The 25,169-nt window shown below is 35.0% G+C and overlaps 1 protein-coding gene across 9 annotated transcripts in view; it reads left to right on the top strand.

Annotated features, from left to right (window-relative positions):
• The window catches only part of SYTL4 (synaptotagmin like 4), a 59,784-nt gene that overhangs the window by 16,916 nt on the left and 17,699 nt on the right, over positions 1 to 25,169 (top strand). For 3 of the 9 annotated variants that reach the window (XM_016131498.2, XM_016131502.2, XM_036226637.1), the window contains 5 exons: positions 14,344 to 14,418; positions 17,822 to 17,960; positions 18,209 to 18,424; positions 18,562 to 18,671; positions 18,882 to 18,984. In XM_016131498.2, coding sequence (XP_015986984.1) covers positions 17,851 to 17,960; positions 18,209 to 18,424; positions 18,562 to 18,671; positions 18,882 to 18,984 — 539 coding nt within the window. In that variant the 5' untranslated portion in view covers positions 14,344 to 14,418; positions 17,822 to 17,850. Of the gene's footprint in view, positions 1 to 1,036; positions 1,129 to 14,343; positions 14,419 to 17,783; positions 17,961 to 18,208; positions 18,425 to 18,561; positions 18,672 to 18,881; positions 18,985 to 25,169 lie in introns of those variants that run through there. The other 6 variants (XM_016131501.2, XM_036226638.1, XM_016131505.2 and 3 more) reach the window with 4 other exon arrangements.

Below are 25,169 nucleotides of genomic sequence, written 5' to 3'. Positions count from 1 at the left end.
TAGCTCTTTTTTTTTCTTTTTTCTTATAAATAACACATTTATTTCTCACACTTAGGCAGCTGGGAAGTCCAAGATCAAGGTGCCCATAAATACACTGTCAGACATTGCAGTTTTATCTCTGGGTTTCATTTGGGTCTTTGTTTTATATCTTCCATGTCTTTATTTAATTTTCTGAAAGGTAGAATGCAGTTATAATAACTGTTTTAATGACTTTGTTTGCTAATTCTAACATTTGTGTCGGCTCTTGGTCAGTTTTTTATTGCTTTTTCTTCTCATATGGATGGGTTTTTTTTTGCTTTTTTTGCATATCTGTTAATTTTATATTGGGTGTCAGATTTTGTGAATTTACCTCATTGGGTACTGTGTATTTTTATATTAGTACAAATATTTTTGAACTCTGGGATGCACTTGACTTACTTGGAAACAGATTGATCCTTTCAGGCTTTGCCATTTAGATTTGTTAGACAGAACCAGAGCAATGCACAATCGGGGCTAATTATTTCCCATTACAGAGGCAAGACCCTTCTGCATACTCTTCCTAGTGCCCTGTGAATCATGACGTTTTCAGGTTTGGCTGGTGGAACAAGCACTACTACTGGGCCTGTAGGAGTGACAGGCACTATTCTTTTGAGTCCTTTTAGCTGTTTCTTTCCCTGGTTTAGGGTAATGCCTCACAGGCATGCCATGCACTGATCAGTCCCTTTGCTTAATACTTGAGGGAGACCCTCTAAGCTCTCTGAAGATCTTTCTCGGTCTGGCCCTCTCAGGTACTCTGTCCTATGTACTCTAGCCACTTAGGTTTTGCCAGACTCAGCTGTGTCACCTCAATTCAGGGAGTTTGCCTGGCTCTGCCTACATTCCTACTCTCTGCACAATAGCCTACAAACTGTCTCAAGACATTAAGCCTGGAAAATCAGAGGGCTCATCCTATTTGCTTCCTGTCTCTCAGGGATCACAGTCCCTTATTGTCTGATCTTCAGTGTCTTGAAAACCACCATTGTTTCATGTATTTTATCCATTTTTTGTCTTGTTTTAGGCAGGGTGGAAATCCATGACCAGTTATAATTTGAGCCCAGATTCAATTCTAATCTTTCAAAAATGTGGACACCATTACATTTCTTGACATAGGTAGGTCATTTCTAAATACCTATGTTCAAAAGTGTACAGAATCTGACACACAGAAATATATATCTCACATCACTAGTTTCTTGTTTAAAACACAGTGTCATGTGCTTAATAACGGCAGCTTAATCCAGGGTTTCTTGGTTAAACTAACATCTTTTGAAAGACTCTTGTTTACTTTTTCATGTTCAGTGAACTATATTTTAATAAAATTGTCCATTGTCCTTGGCCCAAACAGTAAAATGCTTTTACCACATCACTTTGGTGGAATGAGACTGATAATCCAATAGAATTTATATGTAAAGCTGTCATTTAATTACTACTTGTAAGTTTAGAGGCATAATTTAATACCAGTTCAGTTTTTTCATCCTTGAGCATGGATCAATTTTCTTGAAATTCTTCTGTCATCACTAAAGTTGTCATCATAGTTTATTACTTAAAAATAATGCCTGGAGGAGACTGGCCAAGAAGGGATAGAAGGTAGATGCTATGCATGCCTACCCTTGGGAACACACCAAAATTATAGTGAAACTACAGAGCAACCATCACTAGGAGTTGCCTGAAGTCTGGCTGAAGAGAAGTCATGCAACTGGAGACATGCAACTGGTCACCATGAGGCTCACACCTCCAGATTTTAGTGAAATCTGCTCAGCAGTTCTGAGTGTCTTCATGTGTCTGTGATGGATCAGAAACATTAAGATCTCTGTAAAGATAGCATAGGAGTAAGAAGAAAAAAGTTCTGCTTAGGTGCACATAGACTAAAGCTCTTTCTACATGTGCTGTGAACACAACCAGCATTGTATGTGGTTCCAGAGTCCAGGTTGTTCATGTAGTGCTTTCTTCCCTACTAGAGAAAATATATTGAGATACAAAAGGTCACTAAGATGGCTAGAATTTCTATGTTGTTTGCGTACTAGAAGAGCTCCTGGTAGATAGGACAAGGGAAAAAATAAAGAAGAAAAGATAACGAGCAAACTCCTCTTTCTTGGCAAAAATAATATCGATGTTTTGCTGCCTCTAAAGTTTTGTATACCTGTTTCCATTTACCTTGAATCTCATGTGCTTTCTGGTGAGTTTTTGTGAAGATCCTTCTCTGTGTGAAGTAAAGGCCAACAAAAGAGCACTGTCCTATGCATGGGATGGAATTGTCTCTCTTTCCTACAGAATCAAGTTATAGAATGAATATGAACATTAGTTGGAGTGTCTTAACACTGGAAGTAGTTTCATGCAAGCATGTAGCATTGCTTTTTAAGGGACTACTATGATTATATCACACAGGGAACTGTTTCTCTATAGAAATGCTAAAAAAAGTCATCTTCAAAGAGATGAGGATGTACAGTGACCTTTCTGCCTGGAATACTTTACCCTTACTTGGCCACATGCAAAATCCTGAACATGTCAAGCAATGCACAAGTGTCTCTGACCTCTCTTTCCTATGTAGAATTGGCCTTACTTTGTTCCCCTAGTATATTTAGTTCTTAACTGATTTAATTCTTGCCTCTGTTATAACACCTTTAAGAGTAGAACAAATATTTGTTGACTTACCTTATGTCACGAACTGGCCAAAGTGTTTTATAGTATTTTTTTTCTTTTAAAAATGAAATAGAGCCTAGAAAAACAATACAAAAGATTAATGAAACCAAGAACTGGTTCTTTGAAAGGATAAACAAAATTGACAGACCCTTAGCCAGACTCATCAAGAATAAAAGAGAGAGGACACAAATAAATAAAATCAGCATAAAAGAGGAGAAATAACCACAGACTCCACACAAATACAATTGATCATAAGAAAATACTATGGGCAGTTATACACCAACAAATTGGACAATCTGGAAAAAATGGGCATATTCCTGGAAACATACAATCTTCCAAGACTGAGTCAAAAAGAAAGAGAAAATATGAACCGGCTGATTACCACCAATGAAATAGAATCAGTAATAGAAAACCTCCCCAAAAAGAAAATTCCTGGACCAGATGGCTTCATAGGCAAATTTTATCAAACATTCAAAGAAGAAATGCCGCCTATTGTTCTCAAACTATTCCAAAAAATTCAAGAAGAAGGAAGGCTCCCTAACTCCTTTCATGAGGCCACCATTACCTTGATTCCAAACCCAGGCAAAGAAATTAAAAAAAAAAGAAAGAAAAAAGAAAACTATAGGCTGGTATCTCTTATGAACATTGATGCAAAAATCCTCAACAAAATATTAGCAAACCGAATTCAGCAATACATTAAAAATATCATACACTATGATCAAGTTGGATTTATTCCTGGGATGCAAGGTTAGTTCAATATTCACAAATCAATTAATGTGGTACACTACATTAACAAATCGAAAGATAAAAAAAACACGATAATATCAATAGATGCAGAAAAAACATTCAACAAAATCCAGCATCCACTTATGATAAAAACTCTCAGCAAAGTGGAAATAGAGGGAACATATCTCAACATAATAAAGGCATATATAACAAACCTACAGCTAACATCATGCTCAATGGGGAATGGCTAAAAGCATTTTCCTTAAGATCTGGAACAAGACAAGGATGCCTACTTTCACCACTCCTCTTCAACATTGTATTGGAAATCTTAACTACAGCAATAGGACAAGGAGAAATAAAAGGCATCCGAGTTGGAAAGGAAGAAGTAAAACTCTTGTTATTTGCCAATGATATGATACTATATAGAGAGAACCTTAAAGATTCCACCAAAAAACTGTTAGAACTGATCCATGAATTCAGTAAACAGGTTACAAAATAAATATTCAGAAGTCAGTGGCATTTTTATACACCAATGATGAACTTTCAGAAAGAGAAATTAAGAGAACAATCCCATTTACAATTTTATCAAAAACTGTAAAATACCTGGAAATCAAATTAACCAAGAAGGTAGAAATTGAAGAAGATACAACTAAATGGAAGCATATACTCTGTTCATGGGTATAAAGAATCAACATTGTTAAAATGGCCATACTATCCAAAGCAATCTGTAGATTCAGTGCAATTCCTATCAGAATACCAATGGCATTTTTCAGAGAGCTAGAATGAATAATCCTAAAATTTATATGGAGCCATAAAAAACCAAAATAGCCACAGCAATCTCGAGAAAGAAGAACAAAGTTGGAGGTATCACACTACCTGATATCAAACTATACTACAAGCCTACAATAATCAAAACAGCATGGTACTGGCAAAAGAAAACCCAGATACATTGATCAATGGAACAGAATAGAGAGCCCAGAAATAAATCCATGCCTATCTGCTCACTAAATATATGACAAAGGATGTAAGAGTATACAATGGGGTAAAGACAGTCTCTTCAATAAATAGTGTTAAGAAAATTGGACAGATTCATGCAAAAAAAGGAGCTAGACCATCTTACACTGTATGCAAGAATAGACTCAAAATGGATTTAAGAATTAAATGTAAGACACCAAACCATAAAACTTCTAGGAGAAAACATAGGCAGTAAACTCTCTGATATTACTAGCAGGAATTTCTTTTTAGATGTATCTCCTTGGGCAAGGGAAACAAAATTAAAAATAAACAAATGGGACTACATCAAAATAAAATGTTTTTGTACAGCAAAGGAAACAATCAACAACACAAAAAGACAACAGGCTGTTTGGGGGAAGATATTCGCTAATGATACATCTAATAAGGGGTTAATATCCAAAAATATATAAAGAACTTATACAACTCAACAACACAAAACAAACAATCCAATTAAAAAATAGGCAGAAGACCTGAACAGATATTTCTCTAAAGAGGAAATACAGATGGCTAACAGACATGAAAAGATGCTCAAGGTCGCTAATCATCAGAGAAATGAAAATTAAGACCACAATGAGATATCGTCTCACACGTGTCAGAATGGCTACCATGAATAAATCAAAAAACAACAAGTGCTGGCAAGGATGTAGAGAAAAGGGAACCCTCATACATTGTTGGTGGGATTGCAAATTGGTGCAGCCACTATGGAAAACAATATGAAGGTTCCTCAAAAAATTAAAAATGGATATACCTTTTCACCCAGCCATTGTACTTCTGGATATTTATCCAAAGAAAACCAAAACAATAATTCATAAAGATCTATGCACTCCAATATTCATGGCAGCACAATTTACAATAGGCAAGATATGGAAGCAACCTAAATGCCAATCAATAGACAATTGCATAAATTATGGTATATATATCTATATACATAAATACATACATACATACAATGGAATATTACTCAGCTATTAAAAAATTAAACCCTACAATTTGCAATGACATGGATGGACCTCAAGGTTCTAATGCTGAGTGAAATTAGTCAGAGAAAGATACCATATAATTTCACTTATATGTGGTATCTAAGGAACAAAAAGAACAGACTCACAAATATAGTGGGCAATTTGGTGATGGACAGAAGGGAGGGGAGTTGGGAGGCTGGGAGAATGGGGTGAAGAGTTAAAGGAGTAAAAATTATTAGTTGATAGTTGGGCATGGGGTGCACGGTAGAGGGAATGCTGTTAGAATTAATATGATGGCTAAGTGGAGGGCCAGGGGAGGGAGGGAGCAATTGGGAGGATCGTTTTATGAACAGTATAGATGTCTAACCAATGTAGTGTATATTTGAAACTAATTTAAATAAATTTATTTTTAAAAAATTTACTTAATTTATTTTTTGTGGTGACATTGATAACAAAATCCAATAAGTTTTACCAGTACACTTTAACAGTAAGGCATATATATATTTACACTGCGTGTTCATCTCCTATAGTTAGATTTCTTTCTGTCACCACATATTTGACCCCTTTTACTCATTTATCTTCCCTCTTCCCCCTCCCCCCTGCCCTCTGGTAATCACTAGTCTATTGACAATGTCCATGAGTTTCTGTTTGTCCTGTTCATTTGTTGCTTTTAGGTTTATATCCCACATTTAAGTGATATCATGTGATTTTCAGCTTTTTCTGTCTGGGTTATTTTGCTTAGCATAATTATCTCGAGGTCCCATCCATGTTGTTGCAAATGGAAGTATTCAATGGTGATTCTTCATAACCACCTTAGATTATCTCCCTCCATTTTACAGATGAGGAAATGAGGTAATGTATGAAAAATGGTTATTATCTAGCATAGAGTAAAATTACAGCATACATTATTAGAAGTAATTAATATTATGTGTTTGCATATTGTTCATTTGAGATAAGGTCAGAGTCTTATTCTTTTTATTTCTAGCACCTGAGTGCTTGAGACTCAGTAGATGGTCAATAAATCTTAGTTAAAAGTGTGAGTGATTGACCAGTTGACATGAATCTTCTTTATGTATATAGTAGAGTAAAAGTAATTCATATTAGATAGAAAGCAGAGCTTTATCTTTTTTTATGAGGTATTTTTCTAATTAGAAACATAATAGAGGTTCATAGGAGAAAATTAGGACAATATAGAATATATATTTTTCACAGTCATCTATCACCCAGAGACAACAATTTTCTTTTCAGTTTTTCCTCTATTCATTTTTATTCTGATATTATACTATATACATAGCTTTTGTGTCACCTTTGTGCTGTTCCAATATCATAAATATTTTTCTATGTCATCAAAAACTTAGTAAGTTTTACTAGTAATTAGCATATAGATAAATATATTTATTATATAAATTTACCTATCCATTTCTTTTATGTTGAATATTTGGGATGTTTTTAATATTTCACAATGATAAATAACACTACAACGAACATCTTTGTGTATATGTATGTCTTTATGCACATCTTTGATAATAACTCTTAGTATAGGAATATCTATAAATGGAATTAGTGGTCAAAGTATATCAATATATTTAGGATCTTGATAAATATTGCTAGTTTCTACCCAAGAGGTTATAGCAGTTTATGCACTCATTGGTTGTGTCTAGGCACACTCGCCATCATTATTACCTTTTACATGTTTACTAATTTGACAGATTGTATGGTTCCATTTATATGACAATATGGAAAAGGAAAAACTATAGGGAAAAATTGAATCAAGGTCTGGGCATTAGGACGAGACTGACAAGAAAGGGGTCTGAAGGAACTTTTTGGGAGTGATGGAAATTTTCTATATCTTGATTTTGATAGTGTTTCATGAGTCTATGTATTTGTTAAAACTCATTGAATTTAAAAAAGGGAATCTTACTGTATATAAATTATACTTCAATAAACTTGACTTTTAAAAAAAAAATTTAAAATGCCTGAAATTTAAATGGTGTTTAGATGGAGTTCAACTTGCATTTTTATCTGTATTCCTTAAAAGGAAATTAATGTCATTATGCAAGACACAGTTAAGTCTTTTTATTTTCAAGTTATTTTTTATTTTTAATTCTTTAATGTCACCATGTATTTGACCCATTTTACTCCATCTACCTCCGCCTCTTCTCCCTACCCTCTGGTAACCACCAGTTTGTTGTCCATGTCCATGAGTTTCTGTAATTTGTCCTGTTCATTTGTCGTTTTATATCTACATGCAGTAGAGAAGTGATATTGTGGTTTTCAACTTTATCCAGCTTACTTCGCTTAGCACGATTATCTCACAGTCCATCCATGTTGTTGCAAATGGCAATATTTCATCTCTTCTTATGGCTGAGTAATATTCCATTGTATATATGTGCCACTGCTTCTTTATCCAATCATCTATCGTAGGACACTTCAGTTGCTTCCATGTCCTGGCCACTGAGAATAATGCTGCTATGAACATCAGATTGCAAATATCTTTTCAGATATGGGCTTTCAAGGCTTTGGGGTAAATACCCAGTAGAGAGATTGCTGAATCATATAGTAGATCAATTCTCAATGTTTTAAGGAATCTCCATACTATTTTCCATAGTGGCTGTACCAATTTGCAGTCCCACCAGCAGTGTATGAGGGTTCCTTTTTCTCTGTATCCTCACCAACATTTGTTATTACTTGTCCTGTTGAATAGCTATTCTAACAAGTGTGAGATGGTATTTCATTGAGGTTCTGATTTGCATTTCCCTAATAGCTAGTGATGTTGAGCATCTTTTCATATTTTTAGGCCCTTTGTATGTCCTCTAGGGAGAAGTGTCTGTTCAGGTCCTCTGCTCAGTTTTTGACTGGATAATTCGTTTTTTGTTTTTTGTTTGGTCATTATTGAGTCGTATGAGTTCTTTGTATATTTTGGATAGGAGGCCCTTACCAGTGGCGTTGCTTGCAAATATATTTTCCCATTTGGATGGTTTTCTCCTTACCTCGTTGACGGTTTCTTTTGCTATGCGGAAGCTTTTTAGTTTTATGTAATCCCATTCATTTATTTTTGCTTTTACTTCCTTTGCCTTTGAGGTCAAATTCATAAAATTCTCTTTCTTTAAGTCCAAGGTCCTTGAATTTAGTTCTTATGTTTTCTTCTATGCAATTTATTGATTCTGGTCTTATATTCAGATCCTTAATCCATTTGGTGTTAATTTTGGTATGTGGTGATAGACAACAGTCTAGTTTCATTCTTTTGCAGGTGGACTTCCAGGTTTTCCAGCACCGTTTATTGAAGAAGCTTTCCTTTCTTCACTGTATGTGTTTGGCTTTTTTGTCGAAAATTATTTGTCCATATAAATATGGGTTTACTTCTGGACTCTCAATTTTGTTCCACTGGTCCGTGTGTCTGTTTTGCTGCCAATACCATGCCATTTTGATTACTTTCACTTTGTAGTATAATTTGAATTTGGGCAGAGTAATTCCTCCAGCCTTGTTCTTTTTTTCTCAGGATGGTTTTGGCAATTCGGGGTCTTTAGTGCTTCCATACAAATGTGATGATTTTTTGTTCTATTTCTTTTAAAAAAAAGCTGATGGGATTTTGATGGGGATTGCATTAAATCTGTATAATGCTTTAGGTAATATGGTCATTTTAAATATGTTGATTCTTCCAATCCAAGGACACGGAATATCTTTCTGTTTCTTTCTATTTTTTTTTTCGATTCCTTTTATTAGGGTCTTGTAGTTTTCATTATATAGGTCCTTCACATGTATCGTTAAATTTATTCCTAGGAATTTCATTCTTTTTGTCGCAATTGCAAAAGGAATTATTTTTTCCACTTCTTTTTTTCTGATGCTTTTTAGTAGAGTATAGGAATGCTATGGATTTTTGATCATTGATTTTCCATCCAGAGACTTGACTGTATTTGCTTATTGTTTCTAGTAGTGCTCTGGATCATTCTTTAGTGTTTTCTATATAGAGAACCATGTCATCCGCAAATAGTGACAGTTTGACAAAAAACCCAGACACACAAGGACAAGGAAGCAATTGAAACACCGGGCTACCAGAAAACAAAACATAAAATGGTTATAGGAAAACCTCATATTTTGATAATTACACTAAATATAACTGGACCAAACTCACCAATAAAAAGGCACAGAGTTGCAGATTGGATCAAAAAACAAAACCCAACCATATGCTGCCTCTGGGAGACACATCTCAGCTCAAAAGATAAATATAGACTCAATGTAAAAGATGAAAAACGATATTTCAAGCAAATGACATTCAGAGAAAAGCACGAGTAGCGGTACTAATATAGGATGAAATAGATTTCAAATTTTTTAAAAAAAGGTACAGAAAAATACTGAGGGACATGTAATAATGATACAGGGAATCCTACACCAAGAAGACATAACACTTATTAATATCGATGCTCCCAATCAGAGAACCTCAAAATATATATGCAGTTACTAACAGAACTAAATGGAGAAACAGAATAAAACACCATCATAGTAGGGGACCTAAATACCCTACTGCCAAATATGAACAGATCATGCAAACAGAAAATCAATAAGGAAATGACACATTAGACCAAAGGCACATAATTGACATTTACAGAGCATTTCATCCCCAAATAGCTACTTATACATTCTTCTCTAGTGCACATGGAATATTCTCATGGTTTGGCAACATAATGGGACACAGAGATAGCCTCAACAAATATAATAGGGCTGAAATCATACCAGCCTTATTCTCTGAGCATAACACTTTGAAGCTAGGGATCAACCGTAAATTGAAAGCGGAAAGAAAAAATACATGGAGATTAAACAACATGCTATTGAAGAATGACTGGGTCAGAGAAGAAATAAAAAGAGAGATCAAGAGATACATAGAAATGAATGATATTGATTGTACAACTTATCAAAACTTTTGGGACACAGCAAAAGCGGTTATAAGAGGAAAGTTCATATCATTACAGACCTAAAACAAGAATGAGCCCAAATAAATGCCTAACGCTTCATCTTAAAAAACTAGAAGAGGAAGCATAAGTGAAGACTTAAGTCAGCAGAAGGAAAGAAATAATCAAAATTAGAGAAGAAATAAAGGAAAATGAAAACAAACAGAAAAACAATAGAAAAAAATAAATGCAACAAAGGGCTAGTTCTTTGAGAAGGTCAATAAAATTGACAAATTGTGCTAAGCTATATAACCCAGAAAAAGTATATAACACCAAATTTAATAACCAAGAAGAAATGGACCAGCACTTAGAAAACTACAATCATCCTAGACTGAATCAATAAGATCCAGAAAGTCTAAATAGATAGATCAGCAGTGTGGAAATTGAAACAATCATCAAAAGCCTACCAAAAAGTAAAAGTCCAGGATCAGATGGCTTCACCAGTGAATTCTACCAAACATTCAAAAAATATTTAATTTAATAACTATTCTCCTCAAACTCTTCCAAAAAAATCAAAGAGGAGGTAATATTTCCTAACACATTTTAGGAGGCCAATATCACCCTGATACCAAAACCTGGTAAAGATAACACAAAAAAAGAATACTACAGACCAATATCTCTCATGAATTCAGATGGAAAAAATCCTAAATAAGATACTAGCGAACTGAATACAGGAACATACTAAAAAGATTATACCACACAATCAAGTGGGCTTCATCTCAGGGGCACAGGGACGGTTCAACATATGCAAATTGTTTCATGTGATACCCAATGTAAACAAATTAATAATAAGAATCATATGATCATATCGATAGATGCAGAAAAAGCCTTCAAAAAGATACAGCATCCATTTATGTTCAAAACACTTAAGAAAATCTGTATGGAAGGAAAGTACCTTAACATAATAAGGGCCATTTTTGACAAACCCTCAGCCAACATGATACTTAATGGTGAAAACTAGAAACCTTCCCTCTAAGATTAGAAAGAGGGCAAAGCTGTTCTCTATAGCCACTGTTATTCGATATAATATTGGAGATCCTAGCAAGTGTAATCGAGCAAGAGAAAGATATATAATGCATCCAAATAGGAAAGGAAGAAGTCAAACTGTCACTATTTGCGGATGACATGGTTCTCTATATAGAAAACACTAAAGAATGATCCAGAGCACTACTAGAAACAATAAGCAAATACAGTCAAGTCTCTGGATGGAAAATCAATGATCAAAAATCCATAGCATTCCTATACTCTACTAAAAAGCATCAGAAAAAAAGAAGTGGAAAAAATAATTCCTTTTGCAATTGCGACAAAAAGAATGAAATTCCTAGGAATAAATTTAACGATACATGTGAAGGACCTATATAATGAAAACTACAAGACCCTAATAAAAGGAATCGAAAAAAAAAATAGAAAGAAACAGAAAGATATTCCGTGTCCTTGGATTGGAAGAATCAACATATTTAAAATGACCATATTACCTAAAGCATTATACAGATTTAATGCAATCCCCATCAAAATCCCATCAGCTTTTTTTTAAAAGAAATAGAACAAAAAATCATCACATTTGTATGGAAGCACTAAAGACCCCGAATTGCCAAAACCATCCTGAGAAAAAAAGAACAAGGCTGGAGGAATTACTCTGCCCAAATTCAAATTATACTACAAAGTGAAAGTAATCAAAATGGCATGGTATTGGCAGCAAAACAGACACACGGACCAGTGGAACAAAATTGAGAGTCCAGAAGTAAACCCATATTTATATGGACAAATAATTTTCGACAAAAAAGCCAAACACATACAGTGAAGAAAGGAAAGCTTCTTCAATAAACGGTGCTGGAAAACCTGGAAGTCCACCTGCAAAAGAATGAAACTAGACTGTTGTCTATCACCACATACCAAAATTAACACCAAATGGATTAAGGATCTGAATATAAGACCAGAATCAATAAATTGCATAGAAGAAAACATAAGAACTAAATTCAAGGACCTTGGACTTAAAGAAAGAGAATTTTATGAATTTGACCTCAAAGGCAAAGGAAGTAAAAGCAAAAATAAATGAATGGGATTACATAAAACTAAAAAGCTTCCGCATAGCAAAAGAAACCGTCAACGAGGTAAGGAGAAAACCATCCAAATGGGAAAATATATTTTCAAGCAATGCCTCCGATAAGGGCCTAATATCCAAAATATATAAAGAACTCATACGACTCAATAACAACAAAAAAACAAATGATCCAATCAAAAACTGAGCAGAGGACCTGAACAGACACTTCTCCCTAGAGGACATACAAATGGCCGAGAAATATATGAAAAGATGCTCAACATCTCTAGCCATTAGGAAAATGCAAATCAAAACCACAATGAGATACCATCTCACACCTGTTAGAGTAGCTCTATTCAACAGGACAAGTAATAACAAATGTTGGTGAGGATACAGAGAAAAAGGAACCCTCATACACTGCTGGTGGGACTGCAAATTGGTACAGCCACTATGGAAAATAGTATGGAGATTCCTTAAAACATTGAGAATTGATCTACTATATGATTCAGCAATCTCTCTACTGGGTATTTACCCCAAAGCCTTGAAAGCCCATATCTGAAAAGATATTTGCAATCTGATGTTCATAGCAGCATTATTCTCAGTGGCCAGGACATGGAAGCAACTGAAGTGTCCTACGATAGATGATTGGATAAAGAAGCAGTGGCACATATATACAATGGAATATTACTCAGCCATAAGAAGAGATGAAATATTGCCATTTGCAACAACATAGATGGACCTTGAGATAATTGTGCTAAGCTATATAACCCAGACAGAAAATACTGAAAATCATATAATATCACTTATATGTGGGATATAAACCTAAAAGTGACAAAGAACAGGACAGAGACTCATAGACATGGACTATAGACTAGTGGTTACCAGATGTTAGGATGTTGGTGAGGAGGGAGGTTGACAGGGTAAAGGGGATCAAATACGTGATGATAGAAAAAAATCTAACTATGGAAGGTGACCACACAGTGTAAATATTTTATATATATATATATATATATATATATATATATATATATATATATATATATATGCCTTCTTAAAGTATACAGCTGAAACTGATTGGATTTCCTTAACCAATGTCACCATAAAAAATAAATAAATTTCTTAGAAAATAAAAATAAAAATAAAGCATATAACTTGGTAAAAAAATGTTAGTGATAGATTTAATACTATTATGATTTGTTCTTTGACCTGTGATTCATTAAGAAGTGTCTTATAATTGCCAAAATGTATTGGGACTGAAAAATATCTTTTGTTTTTAACTTCATATTTAATTTCTTTGATGTCAAATATCGTGGTCCGTATCAGAATAATTTTTTTGAAATTACTGAGACTTGCATTATAACATAGTACAATGGTCATTTGGGGTAAAAATGTTCCATATATGCTTGAAAAGTATGTGATTCTTCAACTGGATATCATATTCTACAGATGTCCATTAAATTAAGCTTATTTTGTTGTCCACCTTGTCTGCAAACGTATTAATTTTCTATCTGCTCATATTAGCAATATAGTCATGTGCCATGTAAGGTTTTGTTTAACAACAGACCTCATATAGGATGGTAGTATACCATATAGCTTAGGTATGTAGAAGCTCTACCATGTAAGTTTATGTAAGCACACTCTATGATATTCAAACAATGATGAAATCACCTAATCATGCATTTCTGAGAATATATCACTGTCATTAATCAGTACATGACTATAAGTGAAGGAGGTTTGTTAATCTCCCATTTTGACAGTTGATTTTTCAATTTCTCTCTCTAGTTGTACTTAGTCTTCCTTTATATATTTAGAGGTGTTTTATGAGTACATATAAATTTATTTCCTTTATGTTATGATCTTCTTTATCCTTTATAATGTCTTTATCTTGACGTTTTACTTTTTAGATATTAATATTGCTACCTCAATTTTCTTTTTGTTAACGTTTAGCTGGTATATCTTTTTCCATATTTTTTACTTTTAATCTTTCTTTGTCCTTATGTTTTAGGTGTGTTCCTTGTAAAATGGCACATAGCTGAATTTTAAAATTTTATCCAGTCTGTTAATCTCTGTGTTTTAAAGGGTGAGTTTTGCTCATGTATGATCTTTATGTTTATTGATATATTAGAACTTGTTTTTACCATAGTTTGCTTTCTATTTGTCCCATTTTTTCCTATGCTTTTCTTTTTCTGCTTGCCTTTAAAATTTTTTACTTATTCTATTCCCTTCTTACTACTGGTTCTCCAAGACCCAATTCAAGTGAGCTGGCTAGTAACGGAGTTAGTGTTGGAAATCACAGCAACCCATTGTTGAAGGTTGGGCTGGAGGTGGGATGTAGCTTTTCTGAAAGGATTCAGATTTGCATATGATGGAGGGGATGAGACAGGGAGATGATGAAGGTCATGGCTGATGGACTCTGAAATCTTTTTTTTTTTCAATTGAGAGACAAGAATGTCTGATGGGACTAGAGGAGTGGAAAGTGAGAGTGTAAGATGAATGAAGTCTTAAAATAGAACCTGAAGAGATTAGGTAACATAGCTGAACTAAGGGCAAGTAAAAAGATTTATGGGCAACAACAAGGGTCCAGCTGAGTTTGGAGACCAGGAAATTGATGATACCTATTTTATCCAGGAGCCACTGATTTTTTGGCCAGTGCTTCAGCCACAATCACACATAGGAGAATTCATTTCCACAGTGCATTTGCTTGCTCTGTGCAATATTTTATAATTGCTTTGGATAGGATCCTGCCTGATCTGAGCCAGTAGAGCACTAGCTCTAGAATGAGATAACTTAGGCTTGCATTCTGGCAACTTCACTTACTTAGAGTTTATTCTTGGGCAAATTAACCTAACCTCTCCTGAGTCCTTATTTATAAAATTAGGATAATAATAATACCTCACCCTCTGAGTTTTTGTGAGGATTAAATTGGTTAATATATGTAAAGTACTTGTTGCTTAGAATATAGTAAATTCTCAATAAATGGAACTGTTGGGGTGATGACGACAGTGATGATGGTCAACAATAGTGGTGGCACATGCAACACTGTGTGCCAAATATTATGTTAGGTGCTGAGCCAGACACACAGAAGAATATCAAAGAAGTCCTTGTTCTCCTGGAGAATATATATTCTACTTGGGGATGAGGACTAAGAAGTCTTCCTTAAGACTCTCTAAGAAAGGGCCTATGAAAGAGGGTTAGTTAGCATCATATAGTTTGATAAAGACCAGGAAATAGCCAAGTCAAGAAAATGTTGAGGTTTCAGGAACCTGTATAGCTTTGCTGTGTTGTTTATATTTCTGTTGTCCTGTAGGTAATTAGTAAAAAAAAGAATCAAAGCAAAAAGGGCTTATTTTATAGTTTCAAGGGAGAGCAGAGAAGGTAAGTATGAACCTCATTTCTTTTCTCATTCTCTCTCTCCTGGGCTCTTTGACTTTCATGACTACCAAATCTATATTTTCACATATAGTCTCTCTTCTTGAGGTCCAGCCCTGTACCTCCATCTACTTCCTGGGCCCAATTACTTGGATATACTGTATTCAGTACAATCTCAATAAAACTAAAACAAAACTTGCCTTACTTCTAAACCCATTTCTTTTCTCATAGTCCCTATCTCCGTCAGTACTGTTACTAGCCAGTCAGTTGTTTGACCTAAACATGTGAGGTAAACATCTTTAACTTCATCTTCTTCATCTTCTTCCTCAATCAGTTATTCCATTATGCCAGTTCTGCTTCTTAAACCTTTCTTTTCTTTCATCTTGCTGCTCTGCTTTAGGCCTGCCCTGTAGCAGATTCAGCTAGTGTGTGTATTCCAAACATGTGTTCCCAAACATTGTGCTTGGCCCTTTAACATAAATTATTTCATTTTTTTGACAACTTTGTGAGGTAGACTATTTTGTAGATGAGAAACTAGAGGTATAGTTAGTAAACCTAGGTTATCTTTTGTCTGGACTATTAAAATAATCCATCCCTGTTTCCTTTAAATTGTTTTCTTTGTTGATATTTAAAAATAAGACATATGTGTAAAAATTCAGAACTATATAAAAAAGTATAAGTTGCCCCTCCCAATTCTACTCCCTAAGAGAAACCAGTAATAAGGGTTTTTGTTCTAGACCTTTTTCTTTGCATACACAAATGTGTAAATACTTTACCCAAGAAATCATTCATTATTGCCCTACAACTACTTTTTTCACTCAGGAATGTATTTTCATACAGATCTACCACATTTTTAATGGCTACATAGTATGCTGTTATATGGAAGTATTATTTGGTTTAATGATGTCTCTATTAAATAACTTTTTTTTCCTCTGACAAATAATGTTGCAGTAACCCTTGCATGCACATTTGTGTGAATTATTAGGTAGATTGTTACAAGTGGTGTTGCTTTGCTAAGAGAATGCATATTTTATATGTGTCTTGTACTACTAAATTGGACTTCAATCTGTCCTTTCAGTCAGTCTTTCATACTATACATAGAGTGATCTCTGTAAAATGAATTTGCTCATGTGATTGCCCAACATTAAAAAAAAAGCAACAACATGATGTTTGATGCATTTCTTTTGTCTATATAATGAATTTTAAAGTTCTAATTGTTAAGAGTATTTGAGAGTTATATAATCTGGCGCAGACCTCTCTCTCCTACCATTCGTCCCCACCAACATATACTCTTCTATAAGACAAAATCCACCTCTCCCATTAAACTTTCCATGTATATAACTCTCTCCCCTCTCTATGCAAGATAGAATCAGTTACTTCCTCCTCTAAGTTCTATATCACTTAATTTATTATTTCTCTCATAACATTTAGTACATTGTACTGTATTTATGTATATCTGTCTCCCCTAGCACTCTGTAAATGTTTAAGGACAGGAACTGTTTACTCATCTCTGTATCACCAGCACTTTGCATGATGCCTGTCAGAGTGGGTGCTCAACAAATATGCATAAAATGAGTTAAGATGTCCTTGAGGTTGTGTTAGCAATAAGACGTTTGGGAAAGAGAATAGGTGATGGAAGTTTTTCAGTGTAGCAGAAAGCTGAGTCCTGGTCTGTAAAATAGAAATTGGCCTCAACTGGCAGGAGTCCCCATGTTGTTTTATCCTTCACAACAGAGACCAGCTGTCTGATGTTTGTGTTTAATAGACTTAGGACTTCGAAACATTTAAAGTATTGAAAATTGAATGATTGAGGACCTGTTTGGTGGAGGGGGAGTTTGACTCAGCTGTTCTGTGCCCTTTCCCAACAAAGGTGCCTATGCTGAAAGACCCACCCTTTACCAGGATCATGAATAAGTTTTTCTTTTTGAAATATCAAAGCCTCTTTATTTTCAAGGCAAGATTCAGGTGGGAGTAGGAATGGTAAATAGGTCAGATACTTCTATATTATTTCTTTAGCCTGACTCAAGGGGAAAGTGGTCAATTATCTATGTGAAATTAGTTCCTATCTTATTTCAGGCAACTCTGGTAGCTCTCCTCTTCTGGTCGCTTTGCAGAAAGAAGAGTAGAAGAAACAGAATAAGTCATGTCGGAGATCCTCGACCTCTCTTTTCTGTCTGAGGTGGAAAGGGATTTGATCCTCAGTGTTCTACAAAGAGATGAGGAGCTCCAGAAAGCAGATGAGAAAAGGATTAGGTAAGAGTCCCAGAAAAAAACACTAGTTCCCAGGCCTTTGACCAATAGTATCTGGACTTTTCCTTATACTTTTCATCTGACTTTCAGAGGAACAGTGTATGCATTTTACAACCCATCATTAGGTCAGGTTGGGCTCTGAGGTTGTTGCTTTCACAGAACTTACAGTCTTACTGTCTCTAACCCCACAACCCCTCTCCAACCTGTGCAGATCCTGAATCGACTTGTACTTCTCTTTTGGGTCTTGGCAGGCGATTGAAGAATGAGTTACTGGAGATAAAAAGGAAAGGGGCCAAGAGGGGCAGCCAACACTACAGTGATTGGACCTGTGCCCGTTGCCAGGAGAACCTGGGCCGTTTGACCCCTAAGACCAACACTTGTCGGGGTTGTAATCACCTGGTATGCTGGGATTGCCGTATCCAAGAAAGCAATGGTACCTGGAGGTGTAAGGTGTGCATGAAGGAAATGTGAGTGTCACCTATGGCCAAGTAGAGAGAGAAAATGAGGCCCTGGCTCTGGTGAGAATTTCTCCCCTCAGCCTTTGTTGGTTGAATGACAAGGGCCATTCTTTAGCCATCTGTCATTTCCTTTTATTCCTTTTCAGGGAGCTAAAGAAGGCAACTGGAGACTGGTTTTACGACCAGAAGGTGAATCGCTTTGCTTACCGCACAGGCAGCGAGATAATCAGGATGTCCCTGCGCCACAAAACTTCAGGTACTGGACCTTTTTGGAGTTGGTTCCTTGAGGTGTTTGAACTCAGAGACAGAACCTCTTGTGTGGAATCCCCATGTATTCTTGCCTATATGGGCTCGACCTGTTTGTGGGAAATATAAGGAATATGTTGCCATCCCTTCTGGAAGTGTGATGTGTTTCCCTTTCCTCCCTCATCACCACCACTCTGCCACGCATTTGTCTGTTTTGAAGTGAATAAAAGAGAGACAGTGGGACAGTCCCGCCTTCATCAGTCACAGATGGGTGACATCTGGCCAGAAAGAAAGATCATTCAGGAGCAACAGAAGGCATCCAGGTAAGAACCACACAATCATTTAAAAAAATGCTACACATCATTTTAATTCTATCATGTTTTACTTCTGTTTATAAAATGATAGGAAACACATACTCATTATTAAAAATTTAACCAGTATAGGAAACAATAAAGAGAGCAACAGAGCATCCAAATTCCTTCTACCCCAGTATTCACATTATGTGAAAATTATTTCAGTTATCTTTTGTGCAAATAAAAAGATAGAGAGATGGGTGAATAATAATATATTAAATTAAAAGCATTCTGTTTCATTTTGCTTGGATTTAGCAGAATAAAACACTAAAATACAGTTGGAGGATTGCAAATCTTCAGACAAATATTTACCATAAGAGGTATTAATCATTAATACCCCTCTAAGCTTAAGAAAAAAAGTATTATGAAAACTTTGAGCAGTTAGTCACTTTTTTCTAATGTCTTTTTGTTAAGAACCTTTTCGAGATACAATTCACATACCATAAAATTCAACCTATTTTTCGTGTACAATGCAGTGTTTTTTTAGTATATTCATAGAATTGTGCAACCATCACCTCCACTGATTTTAAGAGTTTTCGTCACCTTGAAAAGAAACCCTGTACCCTTTAGCTATCACTCACCCCAACCTCCGTCTCCTTCTGTATCCCTAAGCAATCATTGTTCTACTTTCTATTTCTATATATTTGCCTATTCTGGACATTTTATTTAAATGGAATCATAATATGTGGGCCTTCTTACTGTCTTCTCTCAGTTAACATAATGTTTTTAAGGTTTATCCATGTGGTAGCATGTATCAGCATTTCATTTCTTTTTATTTCCAAATAATATTTCATTATATGTAGATATCACATTTGTTTATTCATTCCTCTGTCGGTAGTCATTTGGGTTGTTATAAGCAATGCTGTTATAAATATTCATTATGAATTTTTGTTTGGACTTAAGTTTTAATTTCTATTAGGTAGATAGATGCCTAGGAGTAGAGTTGCTGGGTCAAACATTCATTTAGTTATTTTTAAATCTACCTGTTCCAATATTAAACATTATCAATGGACTCTATGCTATGAAAGAGGAGATTAGATTTCTTACACTTCCAACTTTTTCCCCTACTCCCAATTTTTATTACTCAAATTATTTTTACTTTGTCAGGACTTATGTCATTTGTATTGTTATGCTGTCATAGATCATCAGCTTGTTATATCTATTTGTTTAGTTTTAGTTCATCTTTAAAAGAATTGTATGCTTAACTGGTGTTGTACCATGGTCCTCTGTATTTCTAAACTCTTTGATTTATTTCTTAGTTGTCTGGATTTTATTATTGAGAAGTTCCTTCAAGAAGGGCTTGCAGGTGCTATTTTTATTTCATTCTTTCATGTTGAGAATGTCTGCTTAGTGCCTTTATACTTGAACAGTATCTTGGCTATATATTATATTCTTGGGTCACACTTTCTTTCCTTCAGAAAGTTGTAGAGATTAGTCTATTATCTTCTGCCACTGAATGTAACTGTGAAGTTGTCTGAGTCTAGCTAGCCTCTTGTTTTTCTCCCTTACTTACAGGTAACTCTGTGTGTGTGTGTGTGTGTGTGTGTGTGTGTGTGTGTGTGTGTGTGTGTGTGTCTAACAAATACCTTTTATTTTTCTTGAAGTTTAGTAACTTAACAAGGATATGCCTCAGTGGTGTATCATTTTCCCTAATATGCAGTGTACCCTTGATGAGTTGTTTCTTCATTGCTGGAAATTTTTTTCTGCACTGTATACTCTGAACTCTTTTTCTTTTTCATTAGTTAAGTTCTCCAACTCAGGAACATTGAAATATTTATGCTCCATTTCTGTCCTTTTCTTTTACTATTAAATTCAGAAGAAAAAGAGAAAGATGAAAGCAATTAATGTGATTATCCCAACGCTTTCTTCTGTGCTCTTACTTTGATTTTGAGTCATTTTCTTTGTTTCCCTCCTTCCCCCCTCCCTTTCCTTTTTGCTGTATATAATTTACTTATTTGAATGAATTATCTTGTTTAAGTTTTAGTTTGTTCTTTGCTCTTAATATTCCTTTTCCTCTAATTTTGTTGCTTCATCATCCTGTATTTGAATTCTTGCATTTTATCTAATCTGTATTCTTATCAAATTCCTGTGCAGTGTAAAAGCTGCTTATTTTCCTAGGGTTATATTCTACTCCAGAATGAGTTATTTGTTCATCTTGCAAGTTTTTTCTACTTTTCCTTACCCCATGCCATATTTATATATCTGCCAGACGATTTTTTTTATTTTATTCATGTTTAACATCTGAAGGTTTGCCTATATCTTTTGTTTGCTCTGATCTAGTGTGTGTGAATTCTTGACATTCTTCTCACCTCAACTTGAAACAATTTATCTTTCCCTCCTGCACCTAAGTATACTTCAGTTTAAGGATAGAATATTGCTTTCTACATACTTCTTTTTTTTTTGTAACCCTGCAAAGGGGAAAAAGGCAACTTGGGGGTCCTAGGTTTTGGTGTCCTGAAATTCTCTTATGTCTCAGCTCACTCAATTCAGCTCTGGATGTATCCTCTAGTTCATACCAGTGCCCTGAGAGATGATATACCCCAGCTGTCTTGTCTGCCTCTGTTGGGGTCCCCAAGGGCTACCTGGGACTACACATTTTAAGTACTTTGTTTTCCTTGACATCTCAGGACTGCCTACTCACTCAGTCTTCACATCTCCACATTGGAAGGAGTTTTGCTGAGCTAAATCTCTTCTGATTTCATAGCCATGTTTTTTGTTTTAACTTTATTACTTGAGGCTTTACTCCTTTCCTGATTTGGTTGCTGCTGGTGAATTTTAGACTTGTTATTTGTGTGTGTGTGTTTTTTTTCTAACTTTCCCTCAGCCTAAGACAAATAACTTTATCATGTTTTATACAACTGTTGTGGAGCAACATAGAAGTATATAAAATGAATAACCACACTGCTTCTTCCCCAGACAATTATTGCAAATAGTTGTTAATAGTTTTGGTGTATGGACTACTAGATGATTGAAATGTACATGTATGGGATGGATTCTTAAAGGTTTAACTTATTTTTTAAAGCATGATACTACATGCACATTAAGTGAAAAAAGTGAAAAAGAAAGCACTTTAAAAACTCAATAATACAGATAATCCAATAGAAAATGGGCAAAAGATTTGAACAAACAATATATAGATGTGAAATAAGCACATGAAAAGATGTTCAACATCATTGGTCACTGCAGAAATGCAAATTAACATCACTAAAAGATAGTAGTGTATACCCACTAGAATGGCTGAAATTAAAAAGACTGACTATATCAATCGTTTGTGAAGAGGTAGAGCAACTGGAATTCTTATGTGCTGCTGGTGGGATTGTACAGCAGTGGAGTCATTTTGAAAAGAACAGTTTAGTAGTATCTTAACAAGTTAAATGCATGTCTGCCTTGTGATTCAGCCATTCCATTCCTAAGTATTTACTCAAGAGAAGGGAAAGCATATGTCCACACAAAGTCTTGTACATGAATGCTCATAGCAGCTTTATTTGTAATAGCCAAAAACCTAGAAATGATCCACATGTCTATAAACAGGTGAAGGGATAAATTTGGGTTTGTTTATACAGTGGAATACTACTAAGCAATGAAAAGGAGTGGACTACTGATACATACAACAACATGGATGATCAAAATAATCATGCTGAGTGAAAGAAGCCAAAGAAAAAAAGATGACATATTCTATGATTCTGTGTATATAAAATCCTAGAAAATGCAAACTAAATTTTAGTGACAGAAGATAGATAGATTATGAAGTACAAGGAAAGTTTTGGTAGTGATAATGTGTTCACTAACTTAATTGTGAAGGTTTCATGAGTGTATACATATCTCAAAACTTATCAAATTGCACACTTGCCCATCCATGTAAGTTATGTTTTTGTAAGTTATAACTCAAGGTGTAAAAGGAAAAAAAAAAGAAAAATATAATATCAATATTTTTCCAGGTCATACCAAAGGTGTACCTTATTCTTTTTGCTATCTGTATAGCTTTTCCTTGTATTTATGTACAGCAATTCCTTAAATAATGTTGTTTCGTTCAATGTTATTTTGCTATAATGTTGATGAGAAAAAAAAATGATTCTCATCCAGTGCCACTGAGTGGCATTTGCACATTCTCCCCATGTCTGCGTAGGTTTTCTCTGGGCACTCTGGTTTCCTCCCATGTCCCAAACCGATGCATGTTAGGTTAATTGGCTAACATTAGTGTTTGTGTCTAAATCGTTCCAGTGCAAGTGAGTGTGTGGGTGTGTGTGAGTGTGCCTGTGACGGAAGGGCATCCTGTCCAGGGCGGGTTTCTGCTTTGCACCCTGAGCTTCCAGGACAGGATTCAGCCACCTGTGACCCTGAACTGGAGTAAACGGATTGGAAAATAATGACCTAACTTGTTTTTATTAATCTTTCATAAATGTATATATATATAGCTCACATTTACTTCATTGTTTAAAATTAGAAGTGTTTTGGGTCTCTGTTCAGAAGTTTGGTGATGTTTTTGTGACCAGAAATATGCTGTAGGAACTTAACTCTTGTTTATATCAATTGGCCTGTGGTAAAGTTGGTTTCATTATATGTCATTTCACTTTAAGTCACAGTTTCCAAGAATAATCGATGACCTGAAGTGAGAACTTACTGTACTGTGATTTTATCCACACAGCCTTGGGTGGGTGACTCATATGTTCTAGGTGATGAGGCCCCCTTTTTCCTTTGTGGATAAGGATAAGAATGGCTTCTATTTCCTGAACCTGATTAACATATCTGACATCATTGGTCAGAATGTAATTTCTGAAACCTACTGCTTCTGGCTGTCTATAACCTCTTGCCTTTTTGGACCCAGAAACCTCTTATTTATCCTAAACAAAAAAAAAAACCAGATTAAGTGGTTATAAATGATCTTTTTCATAGAATTATGGAGCCTCAGAGATAATCTAATTCAATCCCCTTATTTTTACAGAAAAGAAGGCAGGATAAATGATTTACCTGAGATCATACAGATAGTTAGAGCCCAGGACTCCCAGCTCTTAGTTTATTATTTACTACACAGATGTCGAATAATTGCCTTTTTGCCCTAGGGTTGTTTATATCAGCTCTGGATCAGTATGTATTAATCTCTAGGAAAAAAAATACAAGCAGAAAACACCCTCCATGGGAAATTGTTAAACTAACTCTCTAGAGAAATGGTTCTATTTTGGGTTCTTTATTCTTTGGCACAAAGGGGGAAAGTAATGATTCTGAAGTAAAAATGAAATCAAGCTCCCTGTTGTGTCTTGGACTATAAAGCTAACACATCTCTTAAGAAATTACCTGTGTTTTACCTCTTGCATGCACTAGGATTTCAAACCCTACTGTCTGTTTTCATAGAGCCATCTCAAACATCATGTGATAACTTGGAAAGTTTATTCTTTACTGCCTAACGCATCATAGATTTTTGTTACTTCAGTCTTTGTTCATTTATTAATTAATTCATTTGTTAACAAATATCTACGAATGCGTACTATTTGCCAGGCACTGTTTTAGGCAATGGGACATACTAGTGAATACTAGTGGAGGACACAGACAATAAATAATCAAATAAATATATTGTATATCAGATGTTGACAAGTGCTATGGAGAAAACAAAGTAGACTAAAGATATGGGGGTGGGGGTGCCAGGAAAGCATGTATGTGTACATATGCTGGCTTATTTAGGATAGCCAGGGAAAAATCTTAATAATAAGGTGACATTTGAGCAGACATGAAGCAGATGAGGGGGTAAAACCCTGAGAGTATGAGAGGAAAAAGCATTCTAGGTAGAGAAAGCAGCAGATATAAAAGACCCCAAGGTGAGTTTGTGTTTGGCATATTTGAGTAATCTGGATCTGAGTGAGAAATGGGGTAGTGGTAGGAGATGAAGACAGAGATGGGGAGAAAAGCAGATCATGTGAGAATTTATTGGCACTTGAAAAGACTCTGAGTTTTACTTTGAGTGAGAAGGGGGACTCTGAGTGACATGATAATTTTTTTTAAATTGAGGTCAAATTCACATAATATAGAATTAATTATTTTCCACTTTTAAAGTATAAAATTCAGTGGTTTTTAGTACTTTCAGAATGTTATGAAGCCATGACCACTATCTAATTTCAGAATATTCTCATTACTCTCAAAAGATACCTGGTACCCATTAAACA

The sequence above is a fragment of the Rousettus aegyptiacus genome, unplaced genomic scaffold, assembly GCF_014176215.1.
Source record: "Rousettus aegyptiacus isolate mRouAeg1 unplaced genomic scaffold, mRouAeg1.p scaffold_m13_p_9, whole genome shotgun sequence".
Taxonomy (NCBI): Eukaryota; Metazoa; Chordata; class Mammalia; order Chiroptera; family Pteropodidae; genus Rousettus; species Rousettus aegyptiacus.
Note: the sequence above shows the minus strand (reverse complement) of the source record. Positions and strands in the feature narration are given on the sequence as shown.